At 44.1% G+C, this 20524-nt stretch overlaps 4 non-coding genes and 1 gene segment (V, D, J or C); 4 read left to right on the forward strand and 1 right to left on the reverse strand.

Moving 5' to 3' along the window:
- Positions 1-1729: 1729 nt before the first annotated feature.
- Positions 1730-1826, reverse strand: trnai-uau (transfer RNA isoleucine (anticodon UAU)). Its single transcript has 2 exons — positions 1789-1826; positions 1730-1767 (listed from the first exon to the last, which is right to left on the reverse strand). It is a non-coding gene; the product is annotated as a tRNA-Ile (tRNA).
- Positions 1827-2766: 940 nt separating this feature from the next.
- trnan-guu (transfer RNA asparagine (anticodon GUU)) lies at positions 2767-2840 on the forward strand. The gene has a single exon. It is a non-coding gene; the product is annotated as a tRNA-Asn (tRNA).
- A 1353-nt stretch (positions 2841-4193) lies between these two features.
- Positions 4194-4265, forward strand: trnae-cuc (transfer RNA glutamic acid (anticodon CUC)). The gene has a single exon. It is a non-coding gene; the product is annotated as a tRNA-Glu (tRNA).
- Positions 4266-11965: 7700 nt separating this feature from the next.
- Positions 11966-12037, forward strand: trnaq-cug (transfer RNA glutamine (anticodon CUG)). Its single transcript has one exon. It is a non-coding gene; the product is annotated as a tRNA-Gln (tRNA).
- A 5465-nt stretch (positions 12038-17502) lies between these two features.
- Positions 17503-17965, forward strand: LOC144480729 (T cell receptor alpha variable 38-1-like). The segment is given in 2 exon segments: positions 17503-17548; positions 17649-17965. Coding segments are annotated over 2 exon segments (363 nt in total).
- Positions 17966-20524: the final 2559 nt, after the last annotated feature.

Here is a 20524-nt window from a genome sequence, read left to right on the forward strand (position 1 = left end):
TAAACCTGTTGGACTTTAACCTGGTGTTGTTAAACTTCTTACCAGACTTAACTAACCCATTAGAAATCCATTCAATAATTCCATTCTCACAAACTCATTAATTATTCTCTCAGACAGTGAGTGAGACAGGGAAAAGCAGCAATCTTCCAGCCCCCACTCTCCAAACATCCCCTGCCAGCAAAAAGGACTGACGACTTAGCTGTGTCTGTTTTTTATGAAATGGTGAAGAGTAAATTTTTAAAATTTCGATTGATACCCAATTCAGTTCACATTTAACAATAAACTTGAATTCGGAAACTTCAGCGCAGTGAGTTTTGACAACATTTCTGCCCCGTTTAGCGCCTGGGACCTGCGCAAATATGAATAGAATGTGATTATCCCTTCAATACACAAAGTCCGCTCAGGATAAAAGCGACTAGATGGTCAAACAGTGCCGTCTGATTTAACTTTATAACCTGATTTGTGGAAGTACATTTCGGCTAAAAACCCTTTTTCATGCGGCAGCGAAATTCATCTAACATTAGAATCAGTAAATGACATTTGTGCCATTTTTTCTCTTTTACCATGTCTGGGTGGGCGTGGGGGGGGCGGTTGGCGGTAGGGGGGAGGGTGGTTGCACTGTGGAACAGTCGTTAACACTGCCATCTCACAGTGCTAATGATCGATTCCTGGATTGGGTCTCTGTCTATTTGACGTTTGCACTTTCTCCCCGTGTTTGCATGAGTTTCCTTTGAATCGTCCGGTTTCTTCTCACAGCCGGAAAGACGTGCTGGTTCGGTGCATTGACCCGAACAGCCGCCGGAGTTTGGCGACCAGAGAATTTGACAGTGTCTTCGTTACAGTGTTAATGTAAGCCTTACATGTGACTAATAAATAACTTTATTTTAACTGAGCATTTTGCAGAATATCATTTCACACTTGGGAAGTGCAACTGCAGTTAGACTGAGAGATAATGTTTTCTTTCAATATTTAATAACAAAAGAAAATGAGGTAACGTTTCCTCACACTGAGAGATGAGTCAGTTAGTTTCCTATTTCATACAGGAAACCTTTCATATGTTAGGTGAATGTATAAAACACCACACTTCAGAAACTCTGAAGTACAATCAAGCTGCACGGTTCGACACTCCAGTCTGTTGCAGAGTTGGAGAGCATCGTTTATGTCTGTAATAATTATCACATTCACCTAAACACACGAAAAATTCCCGATTCGGAAACGGGAGGAAACATTTTTAGATACGTTTCACCTCGGAGTGAGGGAAATGGAAATAATTCACGTTTATTGCTGAATATTAGTTGAATACAGTAACTTACACGATGTTACATTTCGCCTTCCCGTCCACATTTCTGTACACACTCAAACCCGACAGAATATCTTTAACTGGTTCCCGTTTCCAGCTCTGTCAGTTCAGAAAGCTTCTCTCAAACTTCCACATTCGGGCTTTTTCTTTTGGTCATTCGTGAAACACTGGCGTCGCTGGCCAGCATTTAATGCCCATCCCGAGTTGAGTTGCAAGCATATTGCTGTGGTTCTGGAGTCACAAGTAGGCCAGGCAAGAACAGCAGATTTCCTTCCTAAAATACATAAGTGAAGCATATGGGTTCCTCCAACAGTCGGAAATGGTTTCATGGTCATCAATGCGTTCTCAATGCCAGATTTTTCAAAATTGAATTCAAATTCCACGACCGACCGTAATCGCTGGTAGCGTGAAAGTAACACGTACAGCACCTGCTCCAGGTGAGCCTCGAACTCACAAAACCTCGGCATGGCCCCCTCGCTGTACTGCTATATAAGTACCGCGCGCTAACCGATTGCGCCACTGGAGCACTGTGCTAAAACGATTTTTGTCAGATTATTAAAGACTTCTACAGTGTCACCTCCGTTAACAACAATCATTCGAGGCAACATAGACGGGGAACAAACGCATCAATGATTCTCTCTTCCCCGGCTCCACAGTAAGAGAGACAGGGACAAGCAGCAGCATTTTACCCCGCATTCTCCAATCATCCATCCGCTGCCAGCAGAAAAGCGGCGACTGCCGCTTCAATTCGTGGGTTACCGCCCATCCCTGGGACAGAAGATTCAACTCCGTTCAAACCTCGCAATACACCGAACACAAGCTCAGCAAAACGTTTATGGATTATATCCCGCTCACTGAACCTTCGAGTATCATTTAAACAGTATCCGAGTGAGTCACAAACAATATTCAAACCAACTTTCCAAAACGTTTCAGTAGTAGATTCCTCCATTTGATTGAAAAGCTGAGTGTTGTGAATCTGGAAATGAACACCATGGGGTTTATGTTACCCAGTGACTATTAGTCCGTCAGGTTTCCAATTCCATTTGAGTTGTATATTGAAGCGAATCTCATTTCAAAATGAGGAGAAAACAAGGAAAATATTAAATCTTGGAACAAATCCTGAGAGAAATGGGTCACAATATTTGGATGCAGGTGCAGCTGTGAATGGTGTTATTGATGATTGAGTGGATACTATTGGATCCTTGGGCTTCTGGTGGTCAGTTCCCTTCCCTCCCGTTGAATTCCTCCCTGTGATAAGAGACATGGATTCATTTTACCTACACGTTCATAGGAAAAAGAGAATAACCAACACACTACAGAAATGCTGCGGGATCAACGTCACCAAAGAGACTTATATAGAATTCTAAACGGTGCGGTCATGCTGCAGTTCTGGAACAGGTTTTGCAGAAAGAGAATTGTGCTTATTGACACCTTAGCTTAGAATATCGTTAGCAGTTGCTGTCTGAGTCTCTGTGGCGCAATCGGTCAGCGCGTTCGGCTGTTAACCGGAAGGTTGGTGGTTCGAGACCACCCAGGGACGGGTGATTTTACTGTTTTCTCACCATCTGCATTCATAGGCAAACATTTGTGTGTTGGCAATGGGTCCGTGGTGGTCAATAAAAAATAGCTCTCAAGTGTTACCGGCTGTACTGTTATCTGTTGTCACCAACATTATTGAATGACTATTGACTTCAGACATATTACATATAATATTATATACATGCTTCCATTATACCATTAAGCTTAAAAATTAGAATGGAAACATTAATTTGTGGCTGAGCATTTGTTCCAATTCCATATCCCTGCTTCCATTCATTCCTGAATAGATCATAAATCTATCCAGCCCGAACTGAAATGTGTTCAATGATGGAGCATCTACAACCCTCTGGCACAGAGAATTCCCCAAATTCACTGTCCTTTGAGTGAAGGAATGTCTGCTCATCGCAGTCTTAAATCATCAGCGCCTTATCCTGAGATTGTACCCCCGTGCTTTAGATTCCCGGACCAGGGAAAATAATGTCTCAGCATCCACCCTATCAAACTCATAGAATCATAGAATCCCTGCAGTTTTTCAATGCTATCTATTCTTTCTCGTTAAAGCTGTTGAGATTTTCCAGCTTTTTCTGTTCTTGATTCAGATTCCACCACCTCAGATTTTGCTTTTATTTTGTCTAAAATGGGGAGATGCAAACTGAACACACTATTACAGATGTGGTCTCAACACAACCCTGAATAACTGTAGCAAGACTTCAAACACTTCAAAACTTAACTCCCTGCTCATGGTGGAAGGAGAGTGTGACAGTCGATAATTGGCACTGTGTACGTTCCTGCAATCAGGAACTGGATCAGGAAAATGAGATATCTGTGTCTCCTTATACTGTTATCTCTAAACTCCATCTCCTCTCAATGCCGTGTGTCATACATGCGCTTTCCTTGCTTTCCAGGTGAAGATCGGGTTCACCAACTCTCTGAGTCTGTATCAAGCACCTAATTGACCCTGGGAAATGGACAACCAGATGAGAGACAGCGACAGAAACAGGAAGAGAAGCGACAGGATAATGTTTCGTAAATGAGTTCTGCCAGTTGCTCTCCGTGGTGAATGTCTGCCGTGTGTTACCTTGCAAGTTTCACAGAAGCCACAGTGATGGGTTTGGTGGGTTTTGGAAATTGAAAGTGCCACATGACCAGCTGCGGGACTATTTCACCTCACGGTCGATTTCATGTTGCAGCTAACAGGTTTCGCTGTGTTCATTGGCTGAACAGTCCCTTGGGTTCGATCTAAACATGACAATTTAAAGGAGAAATTTGTTTTTGGTGAATAAAAAATCCGAAATAAAAATAAAAAGCAGAAGGCTCATGGATAAATGAATCTTTTAACGTGCTTGATCCAGCTTCCCTGGTGGTCTAGTGGTTAGGATTCGGCGCTCTCACCGCCGCGGCCCGGGTTCTATTCCCGGTCAGGGAAAGTAGATTTATTGCTGCGTGAAAATCCTGCGTTCCTTCCAGGTTTGTACCAGTTCTGTCGGAATCAGTACCAGGTAGATTTCCTCTTTTGTGTCTGAATTAGAAATGTCACATGTCAAGAACAAAAAAAAGAGAGAAATAGGATACAAAGCGCTGACGATATAGATGGTGATGCGGCCTAAGATCTGGTTGTTGATGGAGTAGATTTTATTGTTTCCACTGACACAAATACCTCGCAGGTCTGGGTCCAAATCTCGGACTCAGTGACAAGAAGACCTTTAATTCTAACTCTCCGACCTCCAGTGAAGTGGAGGCAGTTTTCACTCAGAAGGCAGGAGCTTTGAGATTAACAGCGTGGGATGGAGAAAGACTCAGTTTGAACGGTGACGCTGCCGGAGGAATGGAGAGCTGGAGTTCACCCAGAAAAGCAGCAAAGTTGCTTCTTCTGTACAAACCTCCTTCTGTACAAACAGTGGCCCCCAACTTGGGGCTGGAATCCACCGTCCATTAACGCTGATAAGTTAATGTTGATCAGCAGAATTACCACAAAATGGTTTATCACAGGTTGGTACTAACACTGCAGTAAAATTAAATGCAGTAGAATAGGACGGCATGGTTTCACAGTGGTTCGCAATGATGCCTCACAGCGCCAGTGGCTCAGGTTAAATTTCTCGGATCACTCTTTGCGGAGTTTGCACGTTTTCCCCGTGTCTGCGTGGGATTCCTCTGTGTGCTCCGGTTTCCTTTCCAAACATGTGTGAGTTCGGTTGCTTGGCCATGCTAAATTGACCCGCCTGTCAGCGGGATTATCAGGGTAAATATGTGGGTTTCCGGGAATAGGGCGTGGGTGGGATTGTTGTCGGTGCGCACTCGATGGGCCGACCGACCTCCTTCTGTACAATAGGGATTCTACTTGAATATATCATTATTCATTTTGACTGGAGGAACCAAAAGAGGCAATGCAAATACAAATTGTTGTGGGTAATTGACGGGTTTGTGGAATGGGACGGATTTTTCTCTGTACTGTTGAAACTGGCACCAATATCACTCCTGTTTTCGATCAGGAAGTAATTCCAATTCCACTTAAATCATGTGCTGCAAGAAAACAATAAATCTTCAATCCCTGACCAGGAATCGAACCGCTGCGGTGAAAGCGCCACATCCTCACCACGAGATCACCAAGGAAACTGCCTGCAAGTGTTTTAATCTATCCTTTCCATGCGAACTTGGCGCTTTGTTTCGATTTCAGCATTTTTCTGTATACCAGGGACAAGTCTGTCTGACAAGTGCCTCCTGAAAAACCAAATTTACTGCGGATGCTGGAATCTAAAACAAGAATAGAAAATGCTGGAAAACCTCAACAGGTCTGAAAGCACCTGTGAAGGGAGAATAAAGTTCACGTTCAAAATCTGGATGACCCATCGTCAGAGCTGAAGACAAAGAAATTTGGACGAGATTTATACTGTAATGGTGAGGGATATGGGTGTGGGGTGGGTGACAAAGGTGTCACATGTAAATTAAGAAGAAGGGAATTTTAATGGTGGTGATCATGGCTGAGAAGGGTGCTGCTGGCTGCCCATTAAGAGATCAGAATGTGTTAATGGCAGAACAAAGGAAATGTAAGAGACGGCCCGAGTGGGGTGGAGGGAGAGGGGGCAACAAGATGGAAAGTGAGATTTTAAATAAACAGTGCAATACATGGAAATTAAAAAAAATAAATACATGTGTAAAAGAAGATATAAAATAATAAAAATAAAGAAATAAGATCAAACGAAATAAAACAAAATAAATGGAAATGGGGAGAAGATGGAGGAAAGGAGATGCTCTGAAGTTGTTGAATTCAGTGTTAATTCTGGAACGCAGTAAGTGCCGAATCGGGACATCGGGCGATGTTCCTCCAGTTTGCATTGGAATTCCTCCTGATACCATTGTTTATTGCCCCTTCCGTCACGTTACTGATGATCAGGAGTAGACTGATGGTAATTTGCGGCGTTGGATTTGACCTGATATTTGTAAACCGGGCAATCTTGGGCAAATTGCAGCATTGGCGGTTAGATGGCAGTGTTGTAGCCTAGGAACAGCTTAGCTCGGATTGTGGTAAGATCTGAATCTGAATTCTTCAGCACCATTGCCAGAATATATTTTTACGGCCATAGCATTTGCTGTTTTCAATGCTTTCAACTTTCTTTTTCTTTAATTCAAATCAAATGGAATTGGCATTTTTTCCGTTCAGTGTCTCCCCTACTCTGTCTCTTTCTTTCTCTTTGTAGATCTGCGTCGGTTATTCCCTCGCTCAGTCTCTCTATCCAATTCCCCTATTTTGTTCTTTTTTATTCATTATATTCTCTCCATGTCTGGGTGGAACCAAGCTTCATTGAATTGATTCCTGAGATGAGGTGGTTGTTGAGCTGGGCACACGTCTTGATCTTCAGTGGCGGAGGAGACTCAACGGGACATGTGATCCAATCCCACCTCATTGGTTCTGTTCACTGCCAATAACAGCTCTGGTAGCAATCACTTCTGATGGTGTCACTGATGAGAATTCGAGGACACTAAATTGAGGATAGCGCTATTTGTGGAGGACTGGGTTCAAATTCCCCCACCGTCAGATACTCACTTAATTTGCTTTAAACGTTAAGAATAAAGTTGGTCAAACACGTGATCGCCAAAATGTTTCGCAGTGGAATGTATTATCATTCATTTTGATTAGAGGAACCAGAAGAGGCAATGTAAAATGAGAAACTAACGGGATTGTGGAAGCAGTTTTGTTGCTTCTCCAGTAAACCTGCTTCAGCTGCAAGGACTGCTGTGTTTCTGCAGTGTAGTGGTTATCACGTTCATTTCACACGCGAAACGTTCCTGGTTCAAGACCGCGTAGAAACATTTCCAAATGCTTGTTATTGCTCACTGATTCATATTTCAGAATTATTCTCGTTTCTCACGAAACTTTAATTGAACTGTTGAGTTATTGCAGCATTTAAGTCGGGAATTGCTCTGTATGGGAACAAAACGGAAGCTATGTGTTAGAGAGCAAGAGAGGATGGACTCACTGACACAAGGAATGATGGACAAGTGCAACATTGAGCTGGTGATGGTGGAGTCCGGGTGATCTATTGGTGCCGAATCAGTGTTTTCACCGCATTGGGCCCGGGGTTTATAACAGTCGATAACTAAGTAGAACATTTTGAATTTGCTCCGTTTATGGGGATAATTGGATCTGAACACAAGGAAAGAGGTGCGTTTTACCGGAATCATAAATTGATATCATGATTGAGTGCATGTGTCTCAGGCGAAAGTGGCCTGAAATGAAGCAATGACTAAAGCGATGATGATCAACTAATTGCAAATCTCTTAAATCAGCTTCACTGGAAGTTTCGTGGTCAGGATTCAGTACGGTGGTTCGAGTTTGATTTCCACCCAAGAACTGAATAACTTTCTATAATTCTTCATTGAATGCAAACACACCTCACAGCATCTGTGAAGGGCGAAGCAAGATTAATCTTCCAGCTGCATGAACTTGCACTAGAGTTGGAAAAGTCAGACATATAACATCAGAAATAAGCTCTGACGAAGAATCACACGGCAAACACACGGCAGACAGTGATCACAGAAAGTAACTGACACATTTCAAATTCTGCCGCTTTCCATTAACATCTTTGAACTTCGTATTGTCCATCTCAGACATTTCCTATGAATCAAATATTACCCACAAAATCTTCGCTCTGATGCTCGTTCCACTGGTTATAGAAGAGTAACTGTTAAAATGGGCATGCGGTTGGCTTCATAGCTCATAGCGCCAGTCATCGTGGCTGGCTGGTTAACGTGATGGAGTTTGAATCCATTGGGATTTCCCGCTTCTGATTATTCCTGGTTTTAACACTGTGTCCACAGAGCGAATTGGATCAAATCCACCCAAACACTCAGGCGGTTTCACATTTCCGTTCATTCACAAAAGCATCACGGAACCTGCAGTCAGAAATGGAACAGAGACGGAGCCAGGTTGTGTTTTCAGTGTGTTGTCTCTCCTTCGGCCTCTGTCACGCTGGGTGCGTGTATGTGTCTGGGTTTCTCTGTGTGCGTCAATGTGCTTTAGCTCCCCCTTGGAAATGAACAGCTTTTTAGCGTCACAAAATTATCCACAATAGTTCAAAAGTTTAATCATGAAATGTTTCAGAGAAAAGGTCAGAGTGAAAGATGTAAGAGGAGTTTGTAATGTTTGGAAGGAGGTGCAGCAAATAAATAGAAGACGGGAATGATGTTACTGCTGACTGAGAGGAATGCATTGTAACGGTGGGGGATTTTATTGATCGGTTAATGGTAAACTTTGAATTCAGAACAAGCTGAGGCACCAGATGGAAACAGCGTTTGGCTTCACGTATGTTAAGAAAGGGTGCAAGCATCGCTACAGCAGGAGGACGGTTAGCTTAGTCGCAGCATATCAGATGTAATTTCAGAATCGTTGATTGCAGCCCCACGTTAGACTCCATAAGACCATAAGACCATAAGACATAGGAGCGGAAGTAAGGCCATTCGGCCCATCGAGTCCACTCCACCATTCAATCATGGTTGATTTCAACTCCATTTACCCGCTCTCTCCCCATAGCCCTTAATTCCTCGAGAAATCAAGAATTTATCAATTTCTGTCTTGAAGACGCTCAACGTCTCGGCCTCCACAGCCCTCTGTGGCAATGAATTCCACAGACCCACCACTCTCTGGCTGAAGAAATTTCTCCTCATCTCTGTTCTAAAGTGACTCCCTTTTATTCTAAGGCTGTGCCCCCGCGTCCTAGTCTCCCCTGTTAATGGAAACAACTTCCCTACGTCCATCCTATCTAAGCCGTTCATTATCTTGTAAGTTTCTATCAGATCTCCCCTCAACCTCCTAAACTCCAATGAATATAATCCCACGATCCTCAGACGTTCATCGTATGTCAGGCCTACCATTCCTGGGATCATCCGTGTGAATCTCCGCTGGACCCGCTCCAGTGCCAGTATGTCCTTCCTGAGGTGTGGGGCCCAAAATTGCTCACAGTACTCCAAATGGGGCCTAACCAGTGCTTTATAAAGCCTCAGAAGTACATCCCTGCTTTTGTATTCCAAGCCTCTTGAGATAAATGACAACATTACATTTGCTTTCCTAATTACGGACTCAACCTGCAAGTTTACCTTTAGAGAATCCTGGACTAGGACTCCCAAGTCCCTTTGCACTTTAGCATTATGAATTTTGTCACCGTTTAGAAAATAGTCCATGCCTCTATTCTTTTTTCCAAAGTGTACGACCTCGCACTTGCCCACGTTGAATTTCATCAGCCACTTCTTGGACCACTCTCCTAAACTGTCTAAATCTTTCTGCAGCCTCCCCACCTCCTCAATACTACCTGCCCCTCCACCTATCTTTGTATCATCGGCAAACTTGGCCAGAATGCTCCCAGTCCCGTCATCTAGATCGTTAATATATAAAGAGAACAGCTGTGGCCCCAACACTGAACCCTGCGGGACACCACTTGTCACCGGTTGCCATTCTGAGAAAGAACCTTTTATCCCAACTCTCTGCCTTCTGTCTGACAGCCAATCGTCAATCCATGTTAGTACCTTGCCTCGAATACCATGGGCCCTTATTTTACTCAGCAGTCTCCCGTGAGGCACCTTGTCAAAGGCCTTTTGGAAGTCAAGATAGATAACATCCATTGGCTCTCCTTGGTCTAACCTATTTGTTATCTCTTCAAAGAACTCTAACAGGTTTGTCAGGCACGACCTCCCCTTACTAAATCCATGCTGACTTGTCTTAATCCGACCCTGCACTTCCAAGAATTTAGAAATCTCATCCTTAACGATGGATTCTAGAATTTTGCCAACAACTGAGGTTAGGCTAATTGGCCTATAATTTTCCATCTTTTTTCTTGTTCCCTTCTTGAACAGTGGGGTTACAACAGCGATTTTCCAATCCTCTGGGACTTTCCCTGACTCCAGTGACTTTTGAAAGATCATAACTAACGCCTCCACTATTTCTTCAGCTATCTCCTTTAGAACTCTAGGATGTAGCCCATCTGGGCCCGGAGATTTATCAATTTTCAGACCTTTTAGTTTCTCTAGCACTTTCTCCTTTGTGATGGCAACCATATTCAACTCTGCCCCCTGACTTTCCTGAATTGTTGGGATATTACTCATGTCTTCTACTGTGAAGACTGACGCAAAGTACTTATTAAGTTCCTCAGCTATTTCCTTGTCTCCCATCACTAGATTACCAGCGTCATTTTGGAGCGGCCCAATGTCTACTTTTGCCTCCCGTTTGTTTTTAATGTATTTAAAGAAACTTTTACTATCATTCCTAATGTTACTGGCTAGCCTACCTTCATATTTGATCCTCTCCTTCCTTATTTCTCTCTTTGTTATCCTCTGTTTGTTTTTATAGCCTTCCCAATCTTCTGACTTCCCACTACTCTTTGCCACATTATAGGCTCTCTCTTTTGCCTTGATGCATTCCCTGACTTCCTTTGTCAGCCATGGCTGCCTAATCCCCCCTCTGATAACCTTTCTTTTGTTTGGGATGAACCTCTGCACTGTGTCCTCAATTACTCCCAGAAACTCCTGCCATTGCTGTTCTACTGTCTTTCCCACTAGGCTCTGCTTCCAGTCGATTTTTGTCAGTTCCTCCCTCATGCGCCTGTAATTACCTTTATTTAACTGTAGAACCTTCACATCTGATTCTGCCTTCCTTCTTTCAAATTGCAGACTGAATTCTACCATATTATGATCACTGCTTCCTAAGTGTTTAAACTTTGCTGCTTTCCTGGGTGAACTCCAGCTCTCCATCCCTCCGGCAGCGTCACCAATCAAACTGAATCTTTCTCCATCCCGCTTTGTTTACCTCAGTGTCTGAATGAAAACTGCAATCAATAAAGGTGAAAGAGTTTAATGTTCATTCGGTGAGAAGTTTTCTTCTTGGCTTGGGAATTTTTATCCAGAAATGCGTGATATTTTTGTCAGTGTAAACGGTTAAATCTGGCCCATTAGCACCCAGACGTTACGTTGTATCACGATCTCTATCGGCAGAACCTTACAATCTATCACTGTCCTTCACTATCTGTGTTTGTCCTTTACCTGTTGCACATGTGGCATTTCCAGCTCGCAAGCCAACTACAAATCTCACTCCACTGATTCTGACAGAGCTGCTTTCGATCAGGAAGTAATTCAAGTTTTTTTAAAATCAAAACTATTAAATCTTAGTACATCGAAGCCAGTCTGCGACCCTGAAAACGCCGACCCCTCACCACTCGATGACCAGGATCCCACCTGCCCGATTCTCCCAGGTACTGATTACAGCAATGTGCACAGTGCCAATTATCCACAGTCACACTCTGCTTCCTGTCTGTTAAGGTTAGAAATTGTTCACATTTTCTTACTGGCTTCCAATGCGACGAAAATAGAGGGTGAACAGCTGATGCTGTTCAGTAGATTTACCACAATAGAGTTTGTAACAGGTCGATGCTAACATTGCTGTTTGAATGTGGTGAGCTGCAGTGAAATTCAATGCAGTTGCAGGTAGAGTACTCATTATTTTCGGAGGAAACAGCAAGGGCAATGTCAGTATGAATTGCTGTGGGTAATTGACGGGATTGTGGAATGGGAATGATTTTTTTCCCTGCTGTTCAGACTGGCACAGGTATTGCATGATTATTTGCAGGCGGATATTGTGTGTTGGGTTTCGTGGTGTAATGGTGAGCACTCTGGACTCTGAATCCAGCGTACTGAGTTCAAATCTCGGCGGAACCTTGGTCAACGCTGATGGTTGATTTGCCGAAGGGCGTTTCGTTCAATTTTTTCACAACGTACGAATCGAGAGGGCAATTTGTCAGCCAGTTCAACTGCTATTACAATGCGCATTGCTGAGCCTCTGGCGCCAGATGCCTGCCGCATCAATGTCTTTTCATATTTTATCTTCTCTTTAATTCCTCTGTTGAAAGAAAGGAGCACTGGTGCCACACAGCAACACCCCTTCGAATGGAGTCCAGCAATTATTGAGCAAGTGTGTGTGTGTGTGTGCGCGCGCGCGCGCGCGCGTGCGCGTGAGAGAGAGAGAGAGAGCGAGTGTAGGTACGTGTGTGTGTTTTGGGAGACAAGTCTAGTGTCTTCGGTCACAGTGCTGTCGATTCCATGGTGTAACGGATCGCACTCTGGCCTCTCGCTTCCGAAATCTTTAAATTGGGACAGATGAGTGAGTGAATGACACGACACATGAAGATGGACCCCCCCCCCCCCCCCCACACTTTCTACAGTGGCTTCCCTGCCTCTCAGCGCATTGTATTCCTGAGCAATCATCCTCTGGGGCTGATGCAATGACGCCAGGAGAGGCATTCGCTGCAGCGTCTGCAATTTGAATGCCGTGGAATTTGCTGAGATTTCGTCAGTGTTTAGATTTACACTTTCTGACAATTTAACATAAAATGCCCTTCTGCAAACCCGTCATCGGCTTTAGCAAAACAAATCAAGGTTTTGCCACGATACGAACTCGAATTGCTGGATTCAGATTCCAGAGCGCTCACCGGTCCACCACAGATCACAGAACACGCCCATTGCCGGCAAATGATCACTCGAACAATTTGATATCTTTCATTCGATGTGACAGCAACAGCAAGTATGATAACAATGTGTCGTTATAGGCCACCGTTGATATCAGAAAAGCTCAGAAGGCAGAGTGCCCCAAATCTCAAATTATTTCATCGCAAGACCTATCGGGAGATATCTCCAGAAATAGCCATGTTTCGCAGGTCATTTGCAAGTCATTGCGGTGCTCTGTGTTCCGTGGTGTAATGGTGAGCTCGCTGAACTTTCAATGCTGCGATCTGAGTTCAAATCTCGGTGGAGCCTTGCTCTCCTTTACCAATGCTGATAATTGATTTTCTCCATGACATTTATTCTCCATTTGTCACCATGTACGAATCGAGAGGGCACTTTGTCAATACACATTGCTGAGACTCTGGCGCCAGATCCTTGCAGCTTCAGTGTTTTTATGTTTTCATCTTTCGCTCCTCTTTGACGTTCTGTCGAATCAGAGGAGCAGTTGGTGTCAAACAAAAACCCGACTGGAGCCTGGCAATAATTGAGCAAGAGTGTGTATGTGTGAGAATTGGGTGAAAGGTCTCCCGCATTAAAACAGCGCCCAGTTGGTTCCATGGTGTAACGGTGAGCACTCTGGATTTTGAATCCAGCATTCCGAGCTCGAATCTCAATGAAACCACTATTCTCAACGCCCGAACTCCTGCTTAACTTGGGGCAGATGACTCAGCGAATTATATCGGTAGAATAACTGTGGTTAGCACTGCTGCCTCCCAGTAACAGGACCCGTGTTCAGTTCTGGCTTCGGGTGACTGTGTGCAGTTTGCACATTCTCCCCGTGTCTGTATGTGCGGAAGAAAACCGAGCACACGTCCTATGAGACAAAATTGTGCGGATTAGGTTGATTGGTCATGTTACATTACCCTTAGAGTCAGGGGATTAACTGGGTAAATATGCGGGATTACAGGGATGGAGCCTGGGTGCGATTGCTGCTGGTGCCGGATGAGCCCAATTGCTTCTTCTACACGATAAGGGTTCTATGATTCTGCCTCCGAACTCTTCATTTTCTTGAGCAATCGTCCTCTGTGACTGAAGCCATGAAGCTAGGAAATCATTTCCTGCATCGTCTGCAATGTGGATGCGGTGGAATTTGCTGAAATTTCTTCAGAGTTTAAAATTTCACTTTCTGCCAATTTTGAATAAAATACCCTTCAGCAAACCAATCATCGCCTTTAGCAAAGAAAAGCAAGGCTCCACCGAGATCTGATTTCAGTTTACTGGATTCAGAGTTCAGAATGCTCACCGTTACACCACACAACCGGGAACATGGGCGCCACTTGCAAATCGTCATCAACCGCATTTGGTTCTGTGGTGAAACTGTGGGCACTCTAGAGTCTGAATCCAGCGATCTGAGTTCGAATCTCCTTGGAACGTTGTTTTTCTTTGCCAATTCTGATGATTGATTTGCTAGATGATATTTGATTTGATTTTGATTTAATTTATTATTGTCACGTGTATTAGTATACAGTGAAAAGTATTGTTTCTTGCGCATTATACAGACAAAGCATAACGTTCATAGGGAAAGAAATGAGAGAGTGCAGAATGTAATGTCACAGTCATAGCGAGGGTGTAGAGAAAGGTCAACTTAATAGAAGGTAGGTACATTCAAAAGTCTGATGGGAGCAGGACAGAAACTCTTCCTGAGTCAGCTGGTACGTGACCTCAGACTTTTGTATCTTTTTTCCCAACGGAAGTAGGTGAAAGAGAGAATGTCCGGGGTGCGTGGGGTGCTTAATTATGTTGGCTGCTTTGCCGAGGCAACCGAGGTTTAACTTTCTCACAAAGTATGAATCGAGAGGACAATTTGAAAGCCAGTTCAACTTCAATGAGAATGCACATTGCAGAGAAAATGTGTGTGTGTGTGTGTGTGACTAAGAGAAAGATCTGGGAAAATGGCCTGCTGCCTTAAACCAGTGGCCTGTCGGTTCTTTGGTGAACTAGTTAGCTTTCTGGTTTGTGAATCAAGCAAACTGAGTTCGAATTTCCGTGGAGCCACTATTCTTTTCGTTCTAAGTCTTGTTTAAATTGGGAGAAAGGACTCAGTAAATGATACCGGTTGGGGAACCCCTGCACTCTGTGGCATTTCCGGCACGGTGGCACAATGCTACCTCACAGTGTTAGGCACCGGGTTTCAATTCTGGCTTCGGGTGACATTCTGCAGTTTGTACATTCTCCTCGTGTCTGCGTGTGTGGAAGGAAGCTGAGCATCCGGCGCAGAATCCAAAGGTGTGTGGGTAGGTTGATTGGCCATGCTACTTTGCCCGTAGTGTCAGGGGGACTAAGAGGGTAAGTGTATGGGGATAGGGCCAGGGTGTGATTGTTATCGGCGCAATTCTGCACTGCAGGGATTTTATGATTCTGCCTCCGAGCTCTATTCTTTCTTGAACAATCGCCCTCGAGGGCTGAAGCAATAACACCAGGAGAATCATTCGCTGCATCGTCTGCAATGTGATTGCGGTGGAATTTGCTGAAATTTCCTCAGAGTCTAAAATTCACTTTCTGAGAATTTCAAATAAAATGTCCTTCAGCAAACCAATCACCGGCTTTAGCAAATAGAAGGAACGTTTAACCGAGATCTGAACTCGTATTACTGAATTCAGAGTCCAGAGTGCTCACCATCGCACCACTTAACCAGGAACAGAGCCGCCAGATGCAAATGGTCACTCAAAGTATGTGACCTCCTTCATTCAATGTGGGAGGAACAACAAGTGGATCAATTGCTTTGAGCGACCATTTGAAGCCGACTGGTCTGTTGTCGGTTTTCTGGTCTAACTGTGAGCACTCTGGATCCAGCGAACCAGGTTTAAGTTTAGTTGGATCCTTGATCTTCTTTCCCATTGCTGAGGATTAGTTTGTGAAACGACCTTTTATTTAAATTTCTCATGAAGTAGGAATCTGGAGGACAGTTTGTCAGCCAGTTCAACTTCTCTTACATTGCACATTGCTGAGCCTCTGGGGACAGATGCCTGCAACAACAATGTTTTGTTTCCATCTTTTCGCGACATACACAATTGTTTCCTTTTCTTCATGTTGAGCTCCTGTTTTCTCTTTTTGGTGTCTGTTACAGTTGTACATATATTGGGCAGCTCAGAGCACACGTGCTCTGTTCTCAATATGAAAATCAATTGTTATGTTCCCTTCTGTGAACTTTAAAAAAACGTTTCTGTAAAATGTTCTCTGAATTTTTAAAATAAATCTTGAATAAAAAATGAACAAATTATCACTTTGCCAAACTCCTTTCCCCATCAGGCAAAATGGATATCCATCTTTGTGTCCAATCTGCGCTTCAAACCACATCTCTCAGAGTAAAATATAACTCTCTTCCACACTGTACGAGGCACGCTGTCCAAGTATAAGGATCTCCCACACCGCAACACAGTCTTGTGCAATCTCTCAGGGAGAAGTGGAACGTTGAGGCACATAATTCGAATCAATGCCACCAGAGGGCGTTTCAGCTTTACTCGAGTTTCAGCATTGGGATATTGACTCGCTCTCAGTGAATATATGCCAGATACTTACTTTCATACCTAACATAAATGGACATTAATGATTGCAACCCAGTTCAATGCAACCAAAAATAGCTACTTGAATAGGCATCTACGGAACTATGGCCAAAAGTTCCTCAGCAACAGCACTGGGAGGCAGCTCAGTCTCGATATTGACATTCTCAATAAAACATTCGCCTTTAAAACATTTTCAACATTGAGAGCAGAATGGTAGAATATACTGGAGTGTTTTACCTATAGTACCGTGTGATGCGAAAATGACCGTGCTCCAATGTCGGCTGCAGGTTCCTACAGTCAATGCTTTTCCATTTTTTCAAATCTTCTGGCCTGAATATCATAGAACCATCGAATCCCTGCAGTGCAGAAGGAGGCAATTTGGCCCATTGAACCTTCACAGACTCCCTGACAACAATCCCACTCAGGCCCTATCCCCAGAAGCCTGCACATTCAGCCCGCTAATTCCCCTAACCTACACACACATCTTGGTACACAAAGGGGTAAGTTAGCTTGGCCAATCCACCTAACCTGCACATCTTTGGAGTGTGGGATGAAACAGCAGCACCGGGAGGAACTTTGTATTACTGGAAAAGCTAGATGTGCTACACATCCTCTTTCACCATGTTAATAGTCCCGAGAGACCACAGCAGTTTAAGACCGCTGCACACCCCCTCTCCTTCTCAAGGGTAATTAGGAATGGAGTAGAAATCTAGACTTCCCAGTAACGCTGACATTACTTCATGTATTAATAATAATTAAAGCCCGTGAGGGGAATTTCACTGCAGTCATGGTTATCACTACGCTGCTAGTGGAGCAAAATCCGTGAAAACAAAGTGACAAACTCATTCAAAAATTATTTACTTTCTTTAGTCCAATTATGGTGAAGGTTCCTTCCCCAACTCTGGTGGATAATTGGGAAGCATTTCCTCTGCAAGAATAGTGACTGTAATGCAGCTCGGGGTGATTCTCTTTGCTATCTGCCGGCCTCACAGCACCAATGGAAAAGCAAGGAAGTGAGGTGAGTACAGCCTGAGACACGGCAGCAGATTATTGAGGGCGGGGTTTAGAAAGGGTGGCTAAATATCCAAACCCTCCCCTTTCACAGAGCGGACAGAGACAATGCGGATGCTCAGCATCTGGGTTGTGTGGGGAATATTTCAGACAGGTAAATGTGGATGCGCTCCTTCATTCCCCAAGCTTGATTGGAATCAAATTTCAATCAGCCACCGGACTAAACTTTTCCTTATTGATATATTATTTTCCAGATTTAAGTCATGGAGATTCTGTCACTCAGCCGCTACCCTCAGATGTTAAGGCAGAAGGAGCAGCGCTCATATTAACCTGCAACTATGAAACTACACAGAGCAGCTATGTATTGCACTGGTACCGACAACTCCCAGGAAACCATCCCGAGTTTATCGTGTGGAAAAATACATACAATCGTGAAGAAAAAGCAGATTTAGCCAAAAACCGTTTCTCTATCGAGCTTCAGACATCGACTAAATTCACCAGTTTAACCGTTTCGGATCTGCAGCTGACTGATGTCGCCGTGTATTACTGCGCTTTCCAGCTATCACAGTGATGGAAAGCAGTCTCACCCCTGCACAAAAACTGCCTTTGGATTGTTGGTGCGAGCTCTGTTCTGTTGAGCGTTAAGTTGGACGGCAGCTGTTGCAGTGCAGCGGCCCTCGCAGGCGCTCAGATACACACCCGAGAGGAAACCAAATTAACCTCGGATCAAACTGTCAGCCAACAATTAGCAGGAGAGACTGAGAAAATGAACTGCACAACTGCAGTGGAACAGACAAACATCACATAATTATAACTGAAACCACCCGTTATAATCCCCGCCCTCAATGATCCGACGTCCTGTGTGAGCTGGATGTCAGTGAAAGGAAACACCTCGATCTGTGCTGCAGCCAATGTCCTGGTGGGAGACAGCGTTCTGCTGTGTGGGTTGGTTTGTTAATGATCATCAGAAAAACAATAGTTAAAGGAAAAGGGGAAACAAGATTAGCCTCAGGAGACACTCTGAAGCACAAGAAGCTCATTATCAATTCTCAGTTACTACTTTGTGGAACATGTTGGTTGCAGATACGCTGTTTCTGATCCAGTAACACGCACTGATTAAATATAGCTCTGAACAGACCAGTTGTAAGCTGCTGGAGAGTGAGGGAGGAGATGATAAATGGTTGTTTCATAGGCGGGCAGGCGGGGAAAGGGTAGTAAAGGAGACAAAAAGCACATTAAAATATCATGAGTGCATTTATGACGTTTAACTTCTGTATAAAGGCGACTTGTAATCAAATAATGTAATAAGTCCACTTGTGGCCATGTGAACATCCAAATTCGGAGCTGGGGTAGGCAACTGTGCCACCTCGAGACTGCCCGATATTTGATAAGATCCTGGTGGATTGAATTGTGACATCTGTCTGTCCATGTCTCCCCTGTATACTCTGACTCCCTGGTCATTCAATAATCGACCTCACCCCGTCCTAATTGTTTTCAATGAACTTGCCACCACTGATTTCTGGGGAAGAGGATATCACAGACCAAATAACATGATGGTGACAAAAAGGCATAATGTCATCATTTCTGAGGAGACCTTGAGGAGTTTATTAATATTATCTCCCACGTTTTTGTCCCTGTCACAAAGGAAACATCATTTTAGTTTGGAATTAACCTCTGCACATTCTATACTGAACCAGCGATGATAACGGAAAAACAGTATAATTCCAGGAATGAATTATATGGATTTTTTCTGTTTTATTCAAATAGGTTATGTTTTTTTATATATCTTTCCCACTATGCTATAATACTCTGCACACAACTGGCCTTGAACAGTCCGGAAGGAGCTTTATTGGAATGGTATTTGTGATCAGGGAGCTCTCCAAATATGGTCAGCTCAGACAGCGTAAAACTGATAGAAATTCCGCCCCACTCTCGGTCACTGGGGGACGAGACACCACAAATATCTCCAAAACAAACTATTTTAAAATTAATTTGACCGAGTGTGGGCTTCGTTGTTGAGTCCCGAATGTATTTCCTAATTGCTTTTCAAATGGTGGTGATGATGTTGGGCTGCCCTCTTCCAGGCCAGCTGATATCAAGAAAACCAAACTCAGCTGTGACTTCAAACTGCAGTTTCACTTGCGATTAAAGTAATACAATATCACCATCTGGTGGTGACTTGCACTTACGGCAGGCGCTGGCCTCTGTGAGTCTCGGGGAAGTTCAGTCACTGGATGGTTGGAACTGGCATCCGGTTGATGAAGTGCCAATATGGAATAACATTGTTCATTCCCTGTTGCAAAGTGGAGTTGGATGTTTGAAGACACCCTTTCCAAGCTTCACCCTGTATATTTTGCTGCCGTGTCTCGGAATGCTCTCACTGCATTTCCCTGTGTCCTCAGTCATGCTTTGGGTTGGTAGCTGGTGAGCTGTCTGCCAGTGAATGGGTTCACCCCGAGCTGGGTTCACTCAGTGTTCTGAAAGGGCGAATGGTTTCCTAGTTAGACACGTGGGGAGTGATTTGTAACCGGAAACATGGGGTTGCCGATGGGGTTTATTTAGTCCGGCTTCAATTCTTCATCTCCGATTCCAGTAGAATCGATGCCAGTGAGTGTGGGCGGATAAAACCCGAGTCTCAGCTTCTTTCATCAGTTCGACAGATAGACGCCTCAGTTGGACACGAAGCAGGCATTTGACTCCTTGTAAATTCTTCCGAATATTAAACCCAGGTCCTGGTTCCAATCTGAACTCCCTGGATAACTGCTTCAGCAGAAATTTCATATGATCTGAAAAATGCTCCGAATTTACAGATTCTCTTTGCTGCTTTCCTCTCTGACCTGCACGGGGGTGACTGGAGCAGATGAGGTGATGCAGCTTCCTCGGCGGAAGGTTGTTAGTGAAGGGGGAACCGTATCCATGAACTGCACCACGACCACTACATTTAGCAACATACATTGGTACAGACAGTCCCCGAATCAGCCACCCCAGTATCTGGTGATGGCCACAAGAGAAACCGATCCAAGCGGGAGGATCACTGCCTCAATCGGTGGAGGCTACAAATTCAGTGCCCTGACTCTGAGAGACGGCCGGAGTTACAGACACTGCCACCTATCTCTGTGCCATGAGCCAC

This window comes from Mustelus asterias, chromosome 30 (genome assembly GCF_964213995.1).
Source record: "Mustelus asterias chromosome 30, sMusAst1.hap1.1, whole genome shotgun sequence".
Taxonomy (NCBI): Eukaryota; Metazoa; Chordata; class Chondrichthyes; order Carcharhiniformes; family Triakidae; genus Mustelus; species Mustelus asterias.